The following is a 22,724-nucleotide window of genomic DNA, read 5'->3' as shown; positions in this document are numbered from 1 at the left end:
GCCTTGCAGGTAGAATTGAAAAGAAGTATGATGAACTAAGTTACCAGGAACTGCAGAAAGTGTCTGTGGGTAACAGGGTCACATCCTCGGATGCCCGCTGTGTGTAGATCATCTCCGGAAATCATCATCCTTTAGATGTAACTCAACAAGGCTACCAGCAACTGATGCTGTGAATGATCCCAGCCTTGGTTCTCTGGCCTGGTGAACAAAGAGGCTGGACACACAAGCTGATGGTGAGGTGGTCCTCCCGCCACCAAGACCAAATGGAGGGGCTGAAGAGGTCGCTCAGTGGTTAAGGACATGGACTGCTCTTCCAGAAGACCTGAGTTCAGTTCCTAACTCTCATATATCAGGGCGCTCAAAACACCTGCAACTCCAGCTCCAGAGCATCTGGCTCTCCTGTCCTTCACGAGGCCTCACATAGAGCAGCATACACTCATACACATACACATGAAAAAATATTTAAAATAATGGTAAGACGGTGTGTAGAAATGCCATCTGAGACTTGTAACCACCTGCTGGACAGAGACTCCGGATGCTACCACTTGGTAGTCCTTAATCTAGTCAAGGGGCGGCTTTCTAATTGCCTCTCTCTTTTCCTCACAGTAGCACTGACTGGACGCACTGGACATGAGATGCATGGTGCTGACCATGGAGAAATCACCGTGCTGAGCAGTAGGACAGTCCAGGTAAAACACCATGTTTGTCTTCAGGACAAAAGGAAGATGCTGTGTTCAGATTACTGCTGGCCAGTTTGATATAGCACTGAGCGCTGCCTACCATCCGCGAGCATCGAAGGCTAGTCAGAGCAGGGAAGTGACTATGACTGAAGCTGCCCAGTAGGAGGCACTAGAGAGGCAGCCCATGAGGTGGGAAGAGGGGCATGGCTGCCAGCACCCTGTTCACTAAGGCTCTGTAGGTCCCTCCCATCCAGTTTGGTCCATGTTACCATGGAAACCCCAAGTAAAGGTCGTTTCAACATAGGACTGCCAATTCTGTGAACCTCTAGGATTGTAGACCTGAGGTACTTGGCTGTGCTTCCTGGTGTCTTCCCTGTATGGCTCTGGCTGTCCTGGAACTCACTCTGTAGACCATGCTGGCCTCAAACTCAGAGTTCCACCTGCTTCTGATTCCCAAGTGCTTGTATCAAAGGCATGTGCCACTGCCACCCAGCTTCCTAGTGCCTTTTAATTTTTTGAATAGTCAGATGTTCAAAACAAAACTATTTAAAGCCATATAACAGACAGCCTCTGTCTCCATCTGCTCATACCCCTGCCCACCTTCTTGAGAAGGCAGAGATAAGTAAGCACTGTGAGCAGGTTCTGTCCCTTTGGTTCCTTCTACGTGTCACACACGGTTAGGACAATTATTCCTTGCGTATATACAAATAAAAATAGACTTTTCCTCTTCTTTTCCTTTATTTGTAATATTACAAGTGTTATTACTGGGCCTTTTTATTGACACAGGGTCTCACATGATTTAGGCAGTCCTCCAGTTCCTCAAATTGCTGGTGGCTGAGAATGACCTTTAATTCCTGATCTTTGCCTCGGCCTGCTGAGCGCTGGATTATGGGTGTGTGTAACCACACCTGACCCCTTTCTCCTTTCGTGTAAAAGCTAACATTTTCACACCTTTCTTTGCAGGCAGGGATGCCTGCAGTGAGCGCCCTGCCCAACCGCATCTTACGAAGACGCAAGAGAGAATGGGTGATGCCGCCGATATCCGTCCCCGAGAACGGCAAGGGTCCTTTCCCTCAGAGGCTGAATCAGGTAGGTCTGTGCCTTCCGCTTGGGCAGCACTGCTGTCTGCAGGGTTTATTGTCTGAAGACCTAAGAGCAAGCTTCCTTGCTGCCGGGTGGGGGCTGCAGAAGGCTCCTTGCCACCAGGTGAGGCACCTGTCACTTTGTCAGCTGTCATTTTATTTTGTTTCCAGCTCAAATCTAATAAGGACAGAGGCACCAAGATTTTCTACAGCATCACTGGGCCTGGAGCAGACAGTCCGCCTGAGGGCGTCTTCACCATAGAGAAGGAGACAGGCTGGTTGCTGTTGAATATGCCACTAGACAGGGAGAAGATTGTCAAGTATGAGGTAAGTCGCCTTCAGTATCCAGTGTAGATGTCTTTCCTGAGGTAGGCCAAGGCCTGGTGAGGGGGGAACACCAGCTGACCCCGGACCTCTGTGCCTACAGCTTTATGGCCATGCAGTGTCTGAGAACGGTGCTTCTGTGGAAGAGCCCATGAACATCTCCATCATCGTGACAGACCAGAATGACAACAAGCCCAAGTTCACGCAAGAGACCTTCAGAGGGAGTGTCATTGAGGGAGCAACACCAAGTAAGATTGGGGAGGGGCTGCCCTGGGCCAGCGGGGTCCAGATCTAGTCGGGGATCAGCTTCTGGAGGTCGCTATGTGTCAGATTTCCTCATCACACCAGCCCTCCCGCCCACCCCGGGAGTCCTGATGGAGCCTGACTTGTGGCCGAGCTCAGACACTCACATTTGAGGGCTTCCCAGAAGCTTGGGCTCAGCCAGACTTAGAAGCTCAGAGTTAAATCTGGACTTTACTGCCTGTGACCTTGGATACATCCATGACCTATCTCTGCTTTTCAACCCAAATGGGAGTATCAGCCTTGAAATACTGTGAAGGTTAGGAATAACCCATGCCGCTGAGGGTGCAGCCCCGGTGGAACACGTGCTGGTGGTATGAGAGGCCTTGGGCACCAGCACCGCACAGGAGAGAGAAAGGGCTTTTACTGTGGAGGACCCAGCCAAAGTTCTGCAGCCACGGGGCAAGCAGCCAGGCCCAGCAGGAAAGCAAAAATAGGCTGCTATCCCTAGGGAAGAGGAATAGAAGATGAGGGAGTAGATGTGGGCTCCTAAACTCAGTGACAGGCACTGGGGACAAGGACAGGGTCAGGGTCCTCTTCTTTTGGCGTAGTCTGCAGTCAAATGCTCTACCACTGAGCTATCCCCCCATTTTGGAGTAGTCTGGACTGACCACCTCTTGGCTGTCTGGCTGAGCGTTTCAGAGATGAGTTGATCAGAGATGTCCAATAACAGAGATTCCCACCACTAAAATAATTGGTTGTTTTTATTTGCTTGTTTTGATTTTTTTTTAGACAAGATCTCCCCATGTAGCCCAGGCTAGCTTCAAACTTGTGACCCTCCTGCCTTAGCCTCCTGAGTACAAGCTTGCGCCAACAGTGGTACAACTGTGGTCTCACTGTGCAGCTCTGGCTGGCCTGCAACTCACCATGTAGACCAGGCTGGCCTTGGACTCACAGAAAGCCACCTGCCTCTGCCTCCTGAGTGCTGGAATTACAGGATTGTGCCACCACGCCTCGCTTCTAAAGGTCTTCTGTTGTAGTGTGGGTTTGTTTGGAACATGGTCTCACTGTGTAGCCTTTGTTGGCCTGGAGCCTGTTGTATAGATCAGGCTGTCCTAAACAGTCTTAACAAAATGAAAATTTTGCTTTTCCCTTCTTGATCCTGAGAAAGCCCAGAGGCAATTGATCCAGGTAGCAATAGGGCTTCAGTTAAAGGTCGGGTTTCCTGTCTTGTTATTCTGCTGTTCCTAGGCTAGCTCTTGTGGCTGCTGGAGCCATAGCCATTACATTTAGCCGAAGGCTGAAGAACAACATGCATACTTACTGTTTGTTTGAGACAGAGTCCTGCTACCCTGTAGTCAAGGCCAGACTTTAGCTCACGGGCAGTCCTCCTGCCTCAGCCTCCAAAGTTCTGGGATTACAAGCTTGTGTCAACCTTTCTCCAAATTTATCGGAAATCACTACCATGGCCACAGCTCAGGGATATGAAAAATGTCCCCGGTGACTGTGACCAGCATAAACTGGGAATCCACTCCCAGGAAAGAAGGGCATGACGGCAAGTGGGTTCCAGGAAGCTGGCTGCCACTGAGCTGGAGAGAGATCCTTTGGTGTTGGCAGAACATCACAGGGCTCCAGAGTAGGCAAGGCTGGCACTGGAGAGAGAAAGGTGCTAAGCGGCCCCTTCTCTGCAGGCACATCTGTGATGCAGGTGACAGCCACAGATGAGGACGATGCCATCCACACTTACAATGGGGTAGTAGCTTACTTCATCCAAAGCCAAGAACCAAAGGAGCCACATGACCTCATGTTCACCATCCACAAAAGCACTGGGACCATTAGTGTCCTCTCCAGTGGCCTGGACCGGGAGGTAAGTGACCTTTGGGAAGGTACTATGTGCTAAAGCCTGGCTAGAGTGGAAGCTTCTATGGCTGCCCCAAGGTCAAGGCAAGGCAGTGGAGACCCAGGTCGTGTGCATGGGCAGCCGTGGAGACCCAGGTCGGCTGCATTGACTTGGCTGCTCCTGCACTTAGTTTTGCTGTCCCACAGCTCTTTGGGCCAGTGACCTGCTGCCTAACCTGCTGGCTAGATCCCCTGGGGGTGAGGAGGCAGCTGTAAAGTGCAGGCTTTTGAGCAGTTCTCATTTCCTGTCCAATCGGTTCATTTAGTTTACATGTTGCCGAGATTTGTCCCCTGTGTGTCACAAAGGAGAACTAGCTCCGTGGATATTAGAATTACCTTCTGTTTCCTAATGAATATCTTCGCCTATGTGGAGCAGCCGAGGGTTGGCCAGTGCTGGGGCTTCCACAGGAGAGCTGCCGGGAGATGAGGCTCCAGCCCCACACCCTCACATTGCTCTTTCTCCCCCAGAAAGTCCCCGAGTACACACTGACCATCCAGGCCACAGACATGGATGGAGAGGGCTCTACCACCACAGCGGTGGCCATAGTGGAGATCCTTGATGTCAACGACAATGCCCCCCAGTTTGAGCCACAGAAGGTAACTCCCATTCCTTCCTGCATTCCTTGTCATGTAAAGGACCGAGGTTGGCTGCTTCTCCGAAACCAACCAAGTCCCAAGTCTGTCACTTACTGGCTGTGTAACCTTAGGCAAACCACCAGGTCTCTCTGTGCCAGTTTCTTCATCTGTGAAGTGGAGGTAATGATAAATGCCTGCTAAACTGCTCTGAATTTTCGATGTCGTGATCTGATCATGACCAGTCTTGATGTCATTTGAAACTTACGACCTCGAATCTAACCCCATAAACTGACATAGTTGCCAGGATAGAAAACTCCATTCTGGAGAAGTAGCTTAGTGGGCAAGAATATTTTCTGCTAACCCAAATGACCTGTTTGATCCCGGGACCCACATGGTGGAAGGAGAACACTGGCCCTGTCCTTTGATTTCCACAAGCTCACCACACGACCTGCGCCCCACCCCCAATACATAATGTAATACAAAATTTAAAGGGGAAAAAACCCTCAGCATGAGTTGAAGTGACACATGCCCCTCTGTGCATGTGCACAAATCTCTAGCCTCAGAACCCTAGTTAGGCCTCCTTGGGAGATGGCTCGGTTTATAAAGTGTCTACTGTTCAAGCATGGAGACCTGAGTAAAAAGCCAGGTGTGGTGGCCCACACTTGTAACACCATTGTTGGGGGGGTCTGAAATAAGATTCCTGGGGCTCCCTGGCTTATGTGAGGAAATGAGGTGGTCAGCTTGTGCGGAGCAGTACCTGAAGTTGACCTCTCACCCCTGCAGGCACATGCATATGTGCACGCACACACACACACATACATATGCATGCGTGAGCACATACACGTGTGTGCACACAAATTGTCCTGAAGACTTAAGTAGGGTGTCACATGCCTGTAATTACAATATTAGGGAGGTAAAGCAGGAGAATCAGTAGTTCAGGGTCACCTTCAACCCCGTAACACTTTTAATCCCAGCACTCTAGGCAGAGGCAGGCAGGTCTCTGGGTTCGAGGTCAGCCTGGTCTACAGAGCAAGTTTAAGGACAGCCAGAGCTACACAGAGAAACCCTGTCTCAGAAAACAAACAAAAACCTAAAACTTAACAGAAAGCTAATTTCCTGGTCTTTGTTACCTGCCCCCAAACTGTGGCTAGGCCTCCGACACAGTGAGGCGCCTGTCCTTGTGGCCATCTCTCTGGGGCCTCTGTTCTCTGCCCTAAGGTGGGTGGCTGTGTACAGTAGGGGCTTAGGCACCCAGGCTGGGAGAGTCTGGAGCTTCAGGCCCTCATGGAGAAAGGAAGTGGGTCTGGGGTATGTGACTTTGTCCCCACATCTGTGCTGTCGCTTGGGATTGTCTCTCTGTTCCTGTGTGTCCTGAAATCTCTATGGGCTGGTGGTCCAGAAGTGTGAGAAGGCTGCGGGGCTTCCCGGCAGTGGATGAACAGCCTGTCATGTGACCCGATCTCTGCTCTGACTGCACTGTGTCCCGACCCTCTCCCCGCACAGTATGAGGCCTCGGTGCCTGAGAACGCAGTGGGCCATGAGGTGCAGAGTCTAACCGTGACTGATCTGGATGACCCCGGCTCACCGGCATGGCGTGCCACCTACCGAATCGTGGGAGGTGATAATGGGGACCATTTCACGATCACCACTCACCCAGAGACCAACCAGGGCATCCTGACAACCAAGAAGGTAGGTCTATTTGGGCTTCTAGGACAAAGGGGCGTCCTGCCTGGCTGCTTCCGTTGGGCCATTCACTGGGGACTACACCAAGACAGTGGCTCCTGGTACTGTCCCCAGCTCTTGTGCTGAGAACCCCTTTAAGCTTTTGAAACAGGGTCTTACTATGGATTTTGTTTTGGGGGTTCTGGAGACTGGGAGAGTATGGTGGTACTGGGGCTGGAGCTCGGAGACTTTTCCTTTTATGGTCTGGTTTTCATCAAGATACAGAGAAAGGTGGGGTCAAAAAGCCTTTGGGAACATAGTTCACTCTATGATCCCACACTCGGACTGTGGAGTCTGGAAGGTCGGGAGTTCAAGTTCATTCTCAGCTATGTAGCCAATCTGAGACCAGTCTGGGCTACAAAACAACCTAAATAAATAAATAAACACTTACACAAAATCTAACCTTTAAGAGACAAGCATGTGGACATAGTGTCACACGTCTGTAATCCCACCATCTAAGAATACACTCAAGCCAGCTCGGGTACCTTATGAGTTCAAGGCCAGGTAGAGCTATATATACAGTGAGGCTAGCTCAACTAGAAAAGATGATAACAACGTTTGATGGCTTGAGAATATCGCCCATTTAAAAGGTTCTGGCCAGGTAAAAGGCGTATGCCTTTAATCCCAGCACTTGGGAGACAGAAGTAGACAGATCTCTGTGAGTTTGAAGCCAGCCTGGTTTATAATGCGAGTTCCAGGACAGGCTCCAAAGCTACACAGAGAAACCCTGTCTTGAAAAACCCAAATAAATAAATAAATAGAAAGAAAGAAAGAAAGAAAGAAAGAAAGAAAGAAAGAAAGAAAGAAAGAATGAATGTGGAGCTTAGGGCTGGAGAGATGGCTCAGAGGTTAAGAGCATTGCCTGCTCTTCCAAAGGTCCTGAGTTCAATTCCCAGCAACCACATGGTGGCTCACAAACATCTATAATGGGGTCTGATGCCCTCTTCTGGCCATCAGGCATACACACAGACAGAATATTGTATACATAATAAATAAATATTTGAAAAAAGAATGTGGACCTGATTTGGGCATGGTGACACATTTACTTACTAGCACTTGGAAGGTAGAGGCAGGAGGATTACTGCAAGTTTGTGGCCAACCTGGTCTACATATCAAGCCATTCCAGCCTTGCCTTAAAACAAACAAAATAATGAGTAGACAGATGAATAAAGACTATTTCAGAGCCAGGTGGTGGTGGCGCTCGCCTTTAATCCCAACACTCAGGAGGCAGAGGCCGGCCTGGTCTGCAGAGGGAGTTCCAGGGCAGGCTCCAAAGCTACAGAGAAACCCTGTCCCAAACAAAACAAAAAAGACTATTTCAGGGGGCTGGAGAGATGGCTCAGTGGTTAAGAGCATTGCCTGCTCTTCCAAAGGTCCTGAGTTCAATTCCCAGCAACCACATGGTGGCTCACACCCATCTGTAAAGAGGTCCGGCGCCCTCTTCTGGCCTTCAGGCATACACACAGACAGAATATTGTATACATAATAAATAAATAAATAAATAAATAAATAAATAAATAAATAAATATTAAAAAAAAAAGAGACTATTTCAGATATATTCGAGTGATTTATACCGTTAATCCCATACCTTTGGTCTCTGAGTTCAAACACAGCCTGGTCTTCGATATTGCATTCCAGGCCAAGGATTGAAAGCTAACTCAGTGGTTAAGAGTTCCAGGCCAAGCTGGGCAGTGGTGGCCCACATCTTTAATCCCAGTACTTGGGAGGCAGAGACAGGTAAATCTCTGAGTTTGAACCAGCCTGGTCTACAGAGTGAGTTACAGGACTACCACGGCTATACAGAGAAACTCTGCTTCAAAAAACAAACAAGCAAAGTTCCAGACCAGCCAGGACTATATAGTAAAACTGTCTAAATAAATAAGAGGAGGAAAAACTATTATGCATCTTATAAATATATAAGGCTATAATATATATGTAGAAAGATAATTATAAAATATAAGGAAGGGTTCCTAACTATTTTGGTGTTGTGCACTACATTGGAGCTCAGCTACAGCAGAAAGCAGGGTGAGGTAGTCAGATGCTTGCATTTGTTTGCAGACATTCCAAGTGCAGTGGATCCTGTGTGTCGGCCTGGTGACGCATTACCACCACTGCTACTCAGAAACAGAGCATAAACAACTGAAAACATCCTGAACAAATTAAATTAGAAGCCCCTTTCAGAAGTTGCGTTCCTCGAGAACTCAGTCTGCATTAAAACCATACCAAAGCTTGCTTTGTGTATTAAACATGTTCTTGGCTCTAATTATAAACAGGTTTCTCACTCCAGTATATGAGTGACCATGGGGACACCGGCAAGTCACAAGAGACACAGAGGTGGTTCTTTGTCTGTAACATTGGTAGGATGCAGCATCCTACCCAGGCTAGTCACCAGAAGGAACTCAGTCATGACTAACATGCCCACAGCTTCTCGGCCATCCTAGAGGACAGCATTGTCCCATTGGGAACGAACCTTTTAGGGCTCTCTAAGCCTTTGGGGTGGTCTAAGAGACCCTAGTAGATTTCCCCTTAGGAAACATGGGGGGGCGGTGTGGGGGGGGCAGGATGGTTGTTGACCAGAGTCTTGGTCCCTATACTGTGACCCTGCTGATGTCCACAGGCCACTTCACAAACTGCTGCCTCAGCTTCCTCTTCTCTCCTAGGGCTTGGATTTTGAGGCTCAGAACCAACACACCCTGTACATAGCAGTGACCAATGAGGCTGACTTTGTGCTGAATCTCCCGACGGCCACTGCCACCGTAGTGGTCCACGTGGAAGATGTCAATGAGGCCCCTGTGTTTGTCCCACCTTCCAAAGTCGTTGAGGTCCAGGAGGGTATCTCTGTTGGGGAACTGGTCTGCTTCTATACTGCCCAGGACCCAGATGAGGAGGACCAGAAGATCAGGTACCTGGGGACTGGGTACCAGGTCAGCCATGTACATAGGTACGCTCGGGTGGCTTGTTCCTTCATCATCAAGTTGGTTCAATACCAGTGCCATCACCCTTGCACCAAACCCTTCCTGCCATGCTCAAGGCTGAAGGCTCTGCACTTGGTCTAGGAGGCTCTGAATGATTTCAGTAGGATTCTTCATGTGCTAGATGTGACCCTTCTCAACTTTCTGTCCAGCTACCACATCTTGAGAGACCCAGCTGGCTGGCTCGCCATGGACCCAGACAGCGGTCAAGTCACGGCTGCAGGCATCTTAGATCGTGAGGATGAACGGTTTGTGAGGAACAACATCTATGAAGCCATGGTTTTGGCCACAGACAATGGTGAGAGCTTTCAGCCAGTCCTTCCATGGGCAGGCCTATGATACCCAGAGCATTAGGACACAGTCTGTTCCCTCCTTAGCAGGAGATGCTGGTAGGGAGGAGATTGACAAACCAGGCTGGATTTAAAGTCCTGACTGCTATGATCCTAATTTTTCTGAATCCCAAGAGATAGGCAAGGTACCGAGGACTCACTTTTCCGCTTGTTTTTAGTTCACTGAACTCTGAATTGACCTCTCAGTTTCTACTGATGGTTGACTGACAGGGACCGCTGGGCATCCCACAAATGATTAGTGGTGTTGCACCATTACCAGGGAGATTTTGATATTATACAGTCTCTGCTTAACAGCTAGTGAATCAAGGCCTTGAGGCTGGTTTCTCTGAAGCTTCAGGTTTCCTGAAGCTGATCAGCAGACAACTGTACAAGCATGAGGGAGCATGTGGGTTTTACTCTGTGATCAATTATAATGGCTGTCTGAATGCAGTAGCTGCGGCTGCACTGTGATTTGTTAGTAATGTCTGCTGTGGACACAAATTAGAACGATGCTGTGATTACCATGATTTTCCATTGCCAATTTAGTTTATAATGAAGTTAACGTGTGGAGGGGCTTAAGAGAGTGGTAACCAGGAGCCACTTGTAGGCCGGTTAAGTAGGTCTTAGGGGAACTTAACATTGGTTCATTCACCAATCAAGAGTAAGAGCAGAAGCTGAAGACATCATGTGTGTGATTGTGAACAGGGAGCCCTCCCACCACTGGCACTGGGACCCTCCTGATAACACTCACCGACATCAACGACCATGGCCCACTCCCAGAACCACGCCAGATCACCATCTGTAACCAAAGTCCTGTGCCTCAAGTGCTGAACATCACGGACAAGGACTTGTCTCCCAACTCCTCCCCTTTCCAGGCCCAGCTAACACATGATTCAGACATCTACTGGGCAGCAGAAGTCAGCGAGAAAGGTAACTAACTCAGTTGTGGTAGCAAGAGGCTGCCAGTTCCGCTGGGTGGGTGTCGTTCCCACAGTAGTTACCACACCTGCGTTCCTGTTATCACACCTGTAGGTCACAGAATTAATGGTCTCAAAAATGGGCATCAAGTGCTCTTCCTTAGCTTTATATCAGAAGCCCTAAAAGATGTCTTCAGAACCAAAACACATAGAACTAGGCATGATTACACTTAATCCCAGTACTCAGGAGGCAAAAGCAAGCAGATTTCTGTGGATTCAAGGCCAGCCTGATCTACTTGGTGAGTTCTAGGGCTGTATGAGACCCTGTCTCAAAAGAACAAGCAAACAGCAGCATCCACAATAAAAACACAAACAAAAGTAGATAACCAGAGCTGGAGAGATTTCTCAATGATTAAGAACATCTGTTTCAGGGGCTGGAGAGATGGCTCAGTGGTTCAGAACACTAGCTGCCCTTCTAGAGGACACTGGTTCAATTCTCAGCACCCACATGGCAGCTCACAACTGTCTGTAACCACAGTTCCAGGGGATCCAGCCCCACCCTCTTCTAGCCCCAAGAGCACCAGGCACTTACGTGGTACACAGATGTACAGATATGCTGAGAGGTAAAATATCCATACACATTAAAAAAGAGGGAAAGAGATGAATTAATTTGGGGGCTAGGGCTGGAGAGATGGCTGTCTTTCAGAGACCCTGAGTTCAATTCCCAGCAACCCACATGGTGGCTCACAACCATCTTTAATGAGATCTGGTGTCCTCTTCTGGTTTGCAGGCATACATGCAGACAGAACATCTTATACATAATAAATAAATAAATAAATAAATAAATAAATAAATAAATAAATAAATAAATAAATAAATAGATTTTGTGGGCTAGTAAGGTTTCTCAAAGGGTTGCACAAACTTGGTGGACCAGAGTTTGACTCCCAGAACCCAGAGGTGGAAGGAGGAGACTGACTCCCAAAAGGCTCACTTCTGATCTTCACATATGCCTTATAACACACGCTTGCCTGTGTGCGCACGCGCGCGCGCGCGCGCGCACACACACACACACACACACACACACACACACACACACCAGCAACAAAAATAAGACAACAGCTGGGCAGTGGAGGCACACACCTTTAATCCCAGCACTCAAGAGGTAGAGGCAGATCTCTGTGAGTTCGAGGTCAGCCTGGTCTACAGAGTGAGTTTCAGGACAGGCTCCAAAGCTACAGAGAAACCTTGTCTCAAAAAATCAAACAAACAAACCAAAAAAAAAAAAAAAAAAAAAAAAGTAGTGATAAGACAATTAAAAAAATACTAAAAAAATGAAGTAACTTTTGTAACCCAATACTCCTTCTCACAGTGTTAAATTTTACTTTAGCCAGGGTTTTGGGAACATTTTGTTTGTTTTGTTTTGCTTTTGTGTTCTGGGTCTTGAGCCCAGAGCCTCACAGATGCTAAGCAGGTATTCCATCACAGTGCTACACTCAGACAAAGACTGCCTCTTGTTCATCGGGTGCTGAGGCTCTTATCACCCCTTATCTTGTATTCATTGCTCACCATGCGTGACATCTCTAGACTAAGAAATTATCTGTTTCTCCAGGAGACACCGTGGCCTTGTCGCTGAAGAAGTTCCTGAAGCAAGACACATATGATCTGCACCTTTCTCTGTCTGATCAAGGCAACAGGGAACAGCTAACCATGATCAGGGCCAAAGTGTGTGACTGCTATGGCCACGTGGTGACCTGCCCCGAGCCCTGGAAGGGTGGTTTCGTCCTCCCCATCCTGGGTGCTGTCTTAGCTCTGCTGAGTGAGTACCATACGCCTCCATGTGCAACTAGGTACTTAAGAGACCTGATTTTTCTCAGAATTTCTGAAACTAAGAGTACATCCAATATTTCTCATTTGTTTCTTTCTTTTGTTTTATGCTTATGAGTGTTTTTGCCTGAATGTATGTGTATCGCATGTGTGCCTCCACAAGCCATAATGGGGTTAGATAGCCTAGAACTGTAGCTATAGACAGCTCTGAGCTGCCATGTGGGTGCTGGGAATCGAACCCAGTCCCCTTCAAGAGTAGCCAGTGCTCTTAAACCGTTGAACTGTCTGTCTCCTCCCCAACTCATTCGTTTCTTAAACTCTCAATTCTACAAATATCATCTAATTGCTAGATGTGTCTGGAGCTTGAAGAATATGCCAGGCTAATGTTTTCCTGTCAAGTCACTTTGAGGCCTAAGCAGTGGTTCTGGGTAGTCTAGGAATTTGTTAGAAAGGCAGACTCTCAGTTTCAGGCAACCTTTCATGACTCTATCTGGCTGTCCTGCTTTTAAAAGATTCTCTTGTCTGCCCTCCTGCAGACCTGATGATCCAAAAACTTAGAGGTGAGACCTAAGTTACCTGTGTTTTAACAAGCCATGAAGTGCTTTTAAAACATGCCACAGTGTAAGCGTCATGGGCCAGAAAGCAGAAGTATTTCGTTAAAAACAAATCTTTCACGACAGCTGCAAGGAAACGGACACAGCTGGAAGCCATTATGCTAAATGAAGTAAGCTAGACTCGAGAAGACGCTGCCGCAAGCTTCTGCTCGCATGTGGTACCCAGACTTAGGGTTATGTATGTAAATATGTTTATGTGTGTGCATGTGCATATATGTGTGTGATCATAGGTATGTATTCGCAGGTCATGAAACTAGAGTGGGGACTCCAAGGTGAGGAAGTAGAAGGAGGCAATAGAGTGAGTGCAGGGCCGAGGGGAGCAGGAGGGGCAGCGTGTGAGGAGAGAGCAGCAGAGGTGGGCGGAGGGGACAGGAACAAATGAGAACAGAGTACAGTAAACGTGTATGAAGATGACGTGATGAACCCTTACTTCGTGTGCTCACGTCAATAATAAATAGCTGGGCGGTGGTGGCGCACGCCTTTAATCTCAGCACTTTGGAGGCAGAGGCAGGCGGGTCTCTGAGTTCAAAGCCAGCCTGGTCTAAATATCGAGCTCTAGACTAGACAGAACTGTTTACACAGAGAAAACTTGTCTCAAAAAAAATAGTAATAATAAATAAATATTTCTAGACCGGGCAGTGATGGTCTACCCCTTTAATCCCAGCTCTCTGGGGGCAGGTGGATCTCTGAGTTTGAGGACAGGCCTCAGTCCCTAGATTCCCCACAACCATCCAGTTATTCCCCTGATGTTCAAATATGTTATATGAGCCAGGGAAGGTGTTTTCTCACTGGGCTACAGAAACAAAAGCCAGATGGAAGCAACGTAAGGGAGAAAGGTTTGTTTTCAGTTCAGAACCTGAAGCGTCTAGTCACACCCACAGTCAAGAACAGGGAGAAGCAACCAGGTCTGGTGGCACATTCATTTAATCCAGCACTGCAGACTGGTAGACTTCTGGAGTTTGAGGCCAGCCTAGTCTATCTACATAACAAATTCTTGGCCAGCCAGAGCTTCATAGTGGGACTGTCTCAAAAAGGGGGTGAAAGGGGCTGGAAAGATGGCTCAGCAATTAAGAGCACTGGCTGCTCCTCCAGAGGACCCATATGGTGGCTCCTAACCATCTGAACGCCAGTTCCAAGGGAACCAGCGTCCTCTTCTGGCCTCTGTGGGCACCAGACATACATGACACAGATGTGTACATAATACAGACATGCAAGCACCCACACACATAAAATAAAGGAACAGAGACTGGATGCATGCAAACTTACATTCATTCTCTTCACTCATGTACAGCTCAGGATCCCCTGCCTAAGAAGTGGTGCCACCCACAGGGGCAGCTCTCTCTACCTCTATGTCATCCCCCACGGCCCTGCAGCAGGCAGACTTGATCTAGACAGTCCTTCATGAGTTTCTCTTTCTAGAGCATTCTAGATTGTGATGCATTGAATATGCAGACTAACCATCATGCCAGTGCTGGTTGCATCTTGGAAAGGGGTAAGGACAAGCGAGACTTCATAAGACAGTCCACCCCCACATCGTTCAGGTACTCAGACTAAGTTGAAATTAGCCAGGACTCTCTGCTTTAAGAGACCTGGACCTTGACAAAGTGTCAACTCTGGCGGACATCACAAGAATTTATGAGTATTGATATAAGACAGCTCTTTGCCTTAGCTGAACAAAGTTTCCTTTATTGAGTACCAGTCTGTGTAATGGATTTTAAAAAGACAGTGCTTGCCTAACAGGCTTGCACCCTTTTACTGTATCCCCAGAACCACATCGAAAACTGGGCATGGGTGGGGCTGGAGAGGTGACTCAGTGGTTAAGAGCACCGCTACTCTTCCCCAGGACCTGGGTTCAAATCCCAGCACCCACAGGGCAGCTCATAACCATCTGTAACCCCAGTTACAGGGGATCTGACACCTTCATACAGACATACATGTAGGCAAAACACCAAGGCCCATAAAATAACTTAGCGACGATGACCGGGCCCCCCCCCAATACCACCAGACTGGAAAGTCTGGTTTGGTAAATGCTGTAGGACTATGGTTGGAGGATGGAGTCATGCTGCTTCCAGGAGGTGGTGACATTGAGTGAAGACCTAAAGGACAGAGACGGGAGGACTCTAAACCTAAGCGGAACAGGACATGGTAGTGCATTCCTGTGATCCCAGCGTTTGAGAGGTCGTGGAGGCAGAGTGTCAAGGTTCTCTAGAGGAATAGAACTTAGAGAATGAATATATATAAAGTATTTATTAGAGTGGTTTACAGGCTGTGGTCCAACACTGGCTGTCTCCTGATGGAAGGTTCAAGAGTCCAGTAGAAAAATAAATAAAAAAGGATAAATAAAAAAAAAGAAAAGAATCTAGTGTTGTTCAGCCCGCAAGGCTGGATGCCTCAGCTGATCTCCAGTATGCTGGAATCCTGAAGAAGTGGGCTCTAAGGCCAGTCACAGTATGGACTTTCCAGCAAAAGCTTCCTTCTTCCACGTCTTTACAAGGGCTTCCAGCCGAAGGTGTGGCCCAGATTAAAGGTGGATCTTCCCAGCTCAAAAGGTCTGGATTAAAAGTGGTCTTCCCACTTCAAATGCTTTAATTAAGATAAAATCCCTCACAGGCGTGCCCAGCTGCTTGGATTTTATTAATTCCAGATGTAGTCAAATTGACACCCAAGACTTGCCATCACGGATCAGAAGTTCAAGACTAGTCTCAGCAGGCTGGAGAGATGGCTGAGAGGTTAAGAGAGCACTGACTGCTCTTCCAGAGGTCCTGAGTTCAATTCCCAGCAACCACATGGTGGCTCACAACCATCTATAATGAGATCTGATGCCCTCTTCTGGCATACAAACATACATGGAAGGAATGTTGTATACATAATAAATAAATAAATCTAAAAAAAAAAAAAAAAGACTAGTCAGCTAGACAGCGAGACCAATCCCAGCTACATGAGATCCTCTCTGAAAAACCCATAAATAAATGAATGCACTATGCTCTGAGGGCCTGCGGTCCTGGCTGGCCTCGTGGCTGGGGGAGTTCTCATATTTCCCCACTCTTCCAGCCCTCCTCCTGGCGCTCCTCTTTTTGGTGAGAAGGAAGAGAAAGGTCAAAGAGCCCCTTCTGCTCCCAGAGGATGACACCCGTGACAATGTCTTCTATTACGGTGAAGAAGGTGGTGGTGAAGAGGACCAGGTGGGTCACTGGAGTGATTAGGAGGCAGATGTGGGTGTTCCCAAGGCTCACAATGGAATGGTTGGGCTACCCTACAACCTCTGTTAGCTCTGTTCACCAGCCCTGGCGGAGACATCGGTCTTCATGCAGAATTGGCCACCAACCCCTCTCCTGGGAGGGTGTCTAGTACTAGATTCTCTTTGCCCCAGCTGAGTGGCTCCCAAGTCTGCCCTTAATTTGGAAGAAGGGGGAGGGGTTCTGGGATCTCTGGCCTCTTCCCAAGCATCAGAGGGCTGAGGGCTGAGATGTAGCTGGTGGAAAATGGGGCACATTCTCAACCCGATGCCCCCATTTGTTTTCATGAAGGACTATGACATCACCCAGCTCCACCGGGGGCTGGAGGCCAGGCCTGAGGTGGTTCTCCGCAACGATGTGGCCCCAACCTTCATCCCCACACCCATGTACCGTCCCCGGCCAGCCAACCCAGATGAGATCGGCAACTTCATCATCGAGGTGAGGCCCGGCAGACTAACCCACGCTACCCCTGAGTCACGTGCAAATAGCGTGGGAGAACAAACAAGGACTTTCTGTGTTGATTCTGAGTTCAAATCCTGGCTCTACCCACCAGCTGTGTGAGCTCTGGATACTCGAGTATCTGTGGCTTCTCTTTCCTCCTCCATAGACTCCAAATTTATAGGAATAGTTTCACCATTTATTCAAACACTGTGATTAGGAAAGTATTCTGGAGCCAGACTACTTAGGTTTGAGTTGGAGTTTTGGTGTATAAGGCTCTCTCTCACTCGCTCGCTCTGTGTGTGTGTGTTTTGGTTTTTGTTGATTGATTTTAAACTATTTTGTTTTATTATTTTGTGTGCATGGGTGTTCTGCCTACATTCACGGCCGTAAACCACATGTACAGTGTCCCCAGAGGCCAGAAGAGGGTGTTGGTACCTCTGGGCCTGGAGTTGCAGAGGTTTGTGAGCTGAGCCCCAATGTGGGTGCTGGGGATTGAAACCCTTTCCTCCGGAAGAGCAGCCTGTGTTCTTGGCTGCTGAGCCATTGCCTCATTTTATATTTGTTTTTTTTTTTTTTGAGTGTTTCCTGTTTAGTCCTGGAATTCTTGCTGTAGACCAGGCTGGCCACCAACTCACAGAGAGTCTCCTGCCTCTGCTTTCCAAGTGCTGCAATTAAAGGCAGTGTGATACTATTCCTGGCCTCTTGGTGTTTTAGTTTTATTTTGCATTTTTACATTTTATTTATATATTTGTGTTTATACACTGTCTGCCATGGTACATATATGAGGACCAGAGGACAACTTTTTAAGTTTTTATTTTAAGATTGTGTATGGAGCTGGAGAGGCTTTAACAGTGAAGACCACTGGCTGCTCTTCTAGAGGAATGGGGTGTGAGTCCCAGAACTCACACGGGGGCTGACAACTCTCTGTAACTCCAGTTCTGGGGGGATCTAATGCCCTCTTATGACCTTTGCTGGCTCCGTATGCTCATGGTACACATGCAGGCAACACCAATGCACACAAAATAAATGTTTTAAAAACAAAAATAATTTCTAAAAACTGGGTATAGTGCAAACCTTTAATCCCAGCACTTAGGAGGCAGAGGCAGGTAGATGTCTGAGTTCAAGACCAGCGTGGTCTACAGAGTGAGTTCCAGGACAGTCAGAGGTACATAATGAGAATCCATCTTTTTTTAAAAAGTAATAATAATAAACAATAATTTAAAGGAATAATTATGTGTGTCTGTGTAGGGAGGGAAATGTACACGTGGAGCTGGAGTGATAGCCGGTGACAGTTGTAACCCACTGATTACGGGTGCTGGCATCTGAGCTTGGCTTCTCTGGAAGAGCAATAGCAATATGTGCTCTTAACGTCTGAGCCATCACTCCAGCCTGCTTAAAAAGTTTTTTTTAGAGGAGCTGTAGAGTGGCTCAGAGGCTAAGAGCATTGGCTGCCCTTCCAGAGAAACTGAGTTCAATTCAGTTTCAATTCATTACAGATGGCTCACAACCATCTGTAATGAGGTCTGGTGCCCTCTTCTGGCCTGCAGGCATACATGCAGGCAGAACACATTTTATTTTATTTTTTTAGGTGTGTATGTGTGTGTGTGTGTGTGTGTGTGTACGTGTACCTGCCTGCCTGCCTAAGTGTATGCGTGTTTATGGAGTCAGAAAAGGGTATCAGCATCCCTGAAACTGGAGTTACATATGGGCAGTTGTGAGTGCAGGGCACTGAACTTGAATCCTCAAAAAGAGCAGAAAGTGAACCAGACATGGTGGTGCATGCCTTTAATCTCAACACTTGGGAGGCAGAGACAGAGGCAGGTGGATCTGAGTTCGAGGCCAGCCTAATCTACACTAGAGTGAGTTCCAGGACAGCCAGAGCTATACAGAGAAACCTTGTGTTTAAAAAAGCAAGCAAAGCCAGTGGTGGTGGCACACTCCTTTAATCCCAGCACTCAGGAAGCAGAGGCAGGCAGATCTCTGTGAGTTCGAGGCCAGCCTGGTCTACAAGAGCTAGTTCCAGGACAGGCTCCAAAGCTACAGAGAAACCCTGTCTCGATTTTAAAAAAAAAAAAAAAAAAAGCAAACAAAGGCAGCAGGCTGGTGACCTTGGCCATCCCTGTCGCCCCCAGAGACAACTTCTAGAAATTGGTTCTTGCCTTCCTTCCACCACATGGGTGTGGGGATCCAGCTTGGGGCAGCAAGTGCCTTCACCTGAGCCGTCTCGCTGGTTCCTTTATTTTATTCCTTTTTCTATTTTGTTTTGTTTTGATTTTTGTGTCTCTTTATTTTCTTTTCTCTTGCCCCCGCCCCCTGGCCAGGGTTTCTATGTGTAGCCCTGGCTGTCCTGGGAGTTTGTTTGTCTTTTAAAACAAGGTCACCCTCTATGGCCTTGTCTGACCTAGAACTTATGTAGACCAGATGGGCCTCCAACTCAACAAGTCCGCTGCCTGTTCCTGCCTCCTATGTTCCGAGATTAACAGTGTGACCAGCTGTTAATAGAGATCCAACTGCCTCTGCCTCCCAACAGGTTTGAATTCTAGAGATTAAAATATGAAGCCAGATGTGGCCCATACATATAATCCCATCACTTGGAAGGCTGAGGCAGGAGGACTGCTATGAGTTCCCAGCCAGGTTGTGCTTAAAAGTGAAACCCCGCCTCAAAATAGATAAATAAGATTTTTTTTAATATTTATTTACTTATTATGTATGATATATTCTTTCTGCGTATATGCCTGAAGGCCAGAAGAGGGCACCAGACCTCATTTCAGATGGTTGTGAGCCACCATGTGGTTGCTGGGAATTGAACTCAGGACCTTTGGAAGAGCAGGCAATACTCTTAACCGCTGAACTATCTCTCCAGCCCCTAAATAAGATTCTTGTTTGTTTGTTTTGTCTTGTTTTGTTTCCAGACAGGGTTTCTCTGTGTATCCCCGGCTGTCCTGGTGCTTGCTCTGGAGACCAGGCTGGCCTCGAACTCAGAGATACTCTTGCCTCTGCCTCCCAAGTGCTGGGATTAAAGGCATGCGCCACCACCACCTGGCAATAAATAAGATTCTAATGGAGAGAAAATTGTGGAAGCTATTGTGGATTACTTCAAGGACTGGATAGATTGATACTGACAGAGGCCCCCAAACTTGCCTGGCACTGGAATCCCTCAGGGAACTTTCAAGACTGCTGGAGCCTCTGACACCCCCCACACTCCCAGGACTGGGCCTCCACTGATCTGGATGTGACCCAAATCTAGCTTTAACCCTCCAAATAAGCTATTTGTAGAGCCATAAGTTAGGAAGGTGGGAGGTCTGTGTGAGCCTACTGTAGACTCCCTAGAGTTGTCTTCAGATCTGCACACACACACACACACACACACACACACACACACACACACACGGTCTTCAACCCCAACTTCTACTCTGTTCTGTCTTCTGCGGAGATGGAAACAAACCTGCTTGCCCCTCTTGCCTGTTGGAAGTAGTCCAGCAGCCTCTTTTTGGGTTTTAGAAATAGCGTTTCTTTATGTAACAGCCCTAGCTGTCCTGGAACTTGCTCCGTAGAGCAGGCTGGCCTCCAGCTCATAGAGATCCAACTGCCTCCGCCTCCAAGTGTTGGGATTAAAGGTGTGCGACACCACTGCCTGGCAGCAAACCTCTCTTGAGCTTTGTTTAGAAGAATACTGCATCAGACACACGGGGCTCTCACACCTGGAAACATTGCTCGGGCAGCTGTTTCAGAGAAGATGCTTTGAGCGTCTCGTTAGAGGAGGACAGTTTCTAGACGGTTTCTAGATAGTTTGCAATTCTGTCTTAATCCCCACATTTGTAAATATAAAGATGATGTCCAACTACATGTCAGCTAGTAGCCTACCAAGAGTTGTGTGTGTACTCAATTCCTCCAAAGCCACGGGCATCACCATGTTACAGATAGGAAACAGGCCTAGAGCAGCTGAGAGGTTTGCCCAGTCTCAAAACTGGTGTGTAAGCGGGCGATGGTGGCGCACGCCTTTAATCCCAGCACCCAGGGAGGCAGAGGCAGGCGGATCTCTGTGAGTTCGAGACCAGCCTGGTCTACAGAGCTAGTTCCAGGACAGGCTCCAAAGCCACAGAGAAACCCTGTCTCAAAAAAAATGGTGTGTATAGTCTTCTGGCTTGATCTGTGGGACTTGCCCACCGGCTTGGGTTGCCCTGAGCCGCTATGCAAGGGTTGCCGTCCTGCCATTCCTAACTGCTGATCTCTGTTTCCCTAGAACCTGAAGGCTGCTAACACAGACCCTACCGCCCCACCCTACGACTCCCTGCTGGTGTTTGACTACGAGGGCAGTGGCTCAGATGCCGGCTCCCTGAGCTCGCTCACTTCCTCGGCTTCCGACCAGGACCAGGACTACAACTACCTTACTGAATGGGGAAGTCGATTCAAGAAACTGGCTGACATGTATGGGGGTGGTGAGGATGACTAGACTCTCCTGCCGAGCTGTCCAAGAACTGAAGATCCCGTCACAAGGGGAACCTAGCTTCCACTTTGCAAGGACTCTGGAACTTGCCAGGAAGTGACCTGCGAGGCAGGCTGCATCTAACATGAAGGCCAGACTGTAGCCTCTAAGATGAAAGGCTGTGGCACTGACTTCAGCACTGATCCTCTCTCAGCCAGGGCAGGGCTGCTTCCGAGGCTGAACTTGCCGAGGTCTCCCACCTGCCGCTCCGTGCTCCGCCCACCCTCTCAGGGCCTCCTCGCTCTGACGTTCTTCATGACTTTCCCACGGTTCCCTCTCTTTAGAAAGAGGCCTCTTTCTGCAGCCCCCCCTTTTTTTTCTTATGCGGTTTTTAAAAAGTTAGAGGCCCTCCGGAAGAGAAGCCTGCAGGACCCGCTGGTCCTGGTTTGTCTGATCTCTGGGCCTTGAGGCCTCACGCTGGGCTGGATTACTGCTTTATTATTATTTTTTTGACTGAGTATGTCTAAGTTGTCTTGCATTTTTTATTTTCTCTGTTGTGTCCTGTGGATGGACAGTGATGACAATCATGTATATGTTCTAGAATTTTTTTATTAAACAAAATTTTCCCAGAGGTGCTAAGGGAATGAATTTAAAACAAAACCCTTATCTAATTCTAATTCTCTCCTTTAACTGGGCGTTTATGAGAAAGGTTCAGTTTGCTGGTTTTAGACTTTTTAGAAGCTCTTGCAAACCCCCTCACTTCTCAATTTCCTCCTTGTGGTATAGATTTCTCAAGATTCACTTATGTGTCTTGTGGGTCCCTCTGATCTCAGAGCAGGAAGGTGGATGTGATGCTCTGGACAGCCTGGGTCACCGACCTCCCCTCCACTGGAGCTTCAGAGCTCTGAGAGAACCCGAGTTAGCATCCTTCCCCGGGAATTGAGTGGCCCGAGCTGGTAATTGTAACATCAGGGAGGAATTCAAGGTCATTGCAAACCACACAGCAAGTTTGAGGTTGTTAGCTACAGGGAGGGGGAAGGGAAGAAGGATCTTGGGTGATGTGTATCTGTAATCCCAGCACGCAGAGGCTGAGGCAGGAGTTCTCATATTGGAGGTGGGCTCTTGTCTCAGAAAACAAAAGTGTTTCCCAGGCCAGCCAGAGCTTTGTGGTGAGACCCCGTCTCACACAACAAAGGGTTGGATGGATTGATAACCTGCCGCATGGTAAGGGCTGCCAACTCGGGACTTCCCAAGCCCCATAGCACCTAACTTCCTTAAACTTGGCCCCACAGTCCTCCTCCTAGGGCATTTTCCTGCGCTAAAGAGTGACTCCGGCTGGGCAGTGGTGGCACACGCCTTTAATCCCAGCACTCGGGAGGTAGAGGCAGGCGGATCTCTGCGAGTTCGAGGCCAGCCTGGTCTACAAAAGCTAGTTCCAGGAC

General features: G+C 48.2%; 1 protein-coding gene across 2 annotated transcripts in view; it reads left to right on the top strand.

The window, feature by feature from the left end:
• Cdh3 (cadherin 3) overlaps positions 1–21,913 on the top strand; it is a 46,843-nt gene extending 24,930 nt beyond the window's left edge. The window contains exons 3-16 of one of the 2 annotated variants that reach the window (XM_050144345.1): positions 610–689; positions 1,644–1,769; positions 1,934–2,089; positions 2,190–2,334; positions 4,018–4,193; positions 4,694–4,822; positions 6,305–6,490; positions 9,184–9,425; positions 9,648–9,793; positions 10,530–10,754; positions 12,351–12,557; positions 16,231–16,361; positions 16,707–16,853; positions 21,100–21,913. In XM_050144345.1, the coding sequence (XP_050000302.1) occupies positions 610–689; positions 1,644–1,769; positions 1,934–2,089; positions 2,190–2,334; positions 4,018–4,193; positions 4,694–4,822; positions 6,305–6,490; positions 9,184–9,425; positions 9,648–9,793; positions 10,530–10,754; positions 12,351–12,557; positions 16,231–16,361; positions 16,707–16,853; positions 21,100–21,309 (2,306 nt within the window). In that variant the 3' untranslated portion in view covers positions 21,310–21,913. Of the gene's footprint in view, positions 1–606; positions 690–1,643; positions 1,770–1,933; positions 2,090–2,189; positions 2,335–4,017; positions 4,194–4,693; positions 4,823–6,304; positions 6,491–9,183; positions 9,426–9,647; positions 9,794–10,529; positions 10,755–12,350; positions 12,558–16,230; positions 16,362–16,706; positions 16,854–21,099 lie in introns of both variants that reach the window. The other variant, XM_050144344.1, reaches the window with a different exon arrangement.
• The last annotated feature ends 811 nt before the right edge of the window (positions 21,914–22,724 follow it).

The sequence above is a fragment of the Alexandromys fortis genome, unplaced genomic scaffold, assembly GCF_014885135.2.
Source record: "Alexandromys fortis isolate MF-2015 unplaced genomic scaffold, M_Fortis_MF-2015_v1.1 scaffold_1, whole genome shotgun sequence".
Lineage (NCBI taxonomy): Eukaryota > Metazoa > Chordata > Mammalia > Rodentia > Cricetidae > Alexandromys > Alexandromys fortis.
The sequence above is the reverse complement of the archived record's forward strand: the minus strand, read 5'-3'. Positions and strand labels throughout refer to the sequence as shown.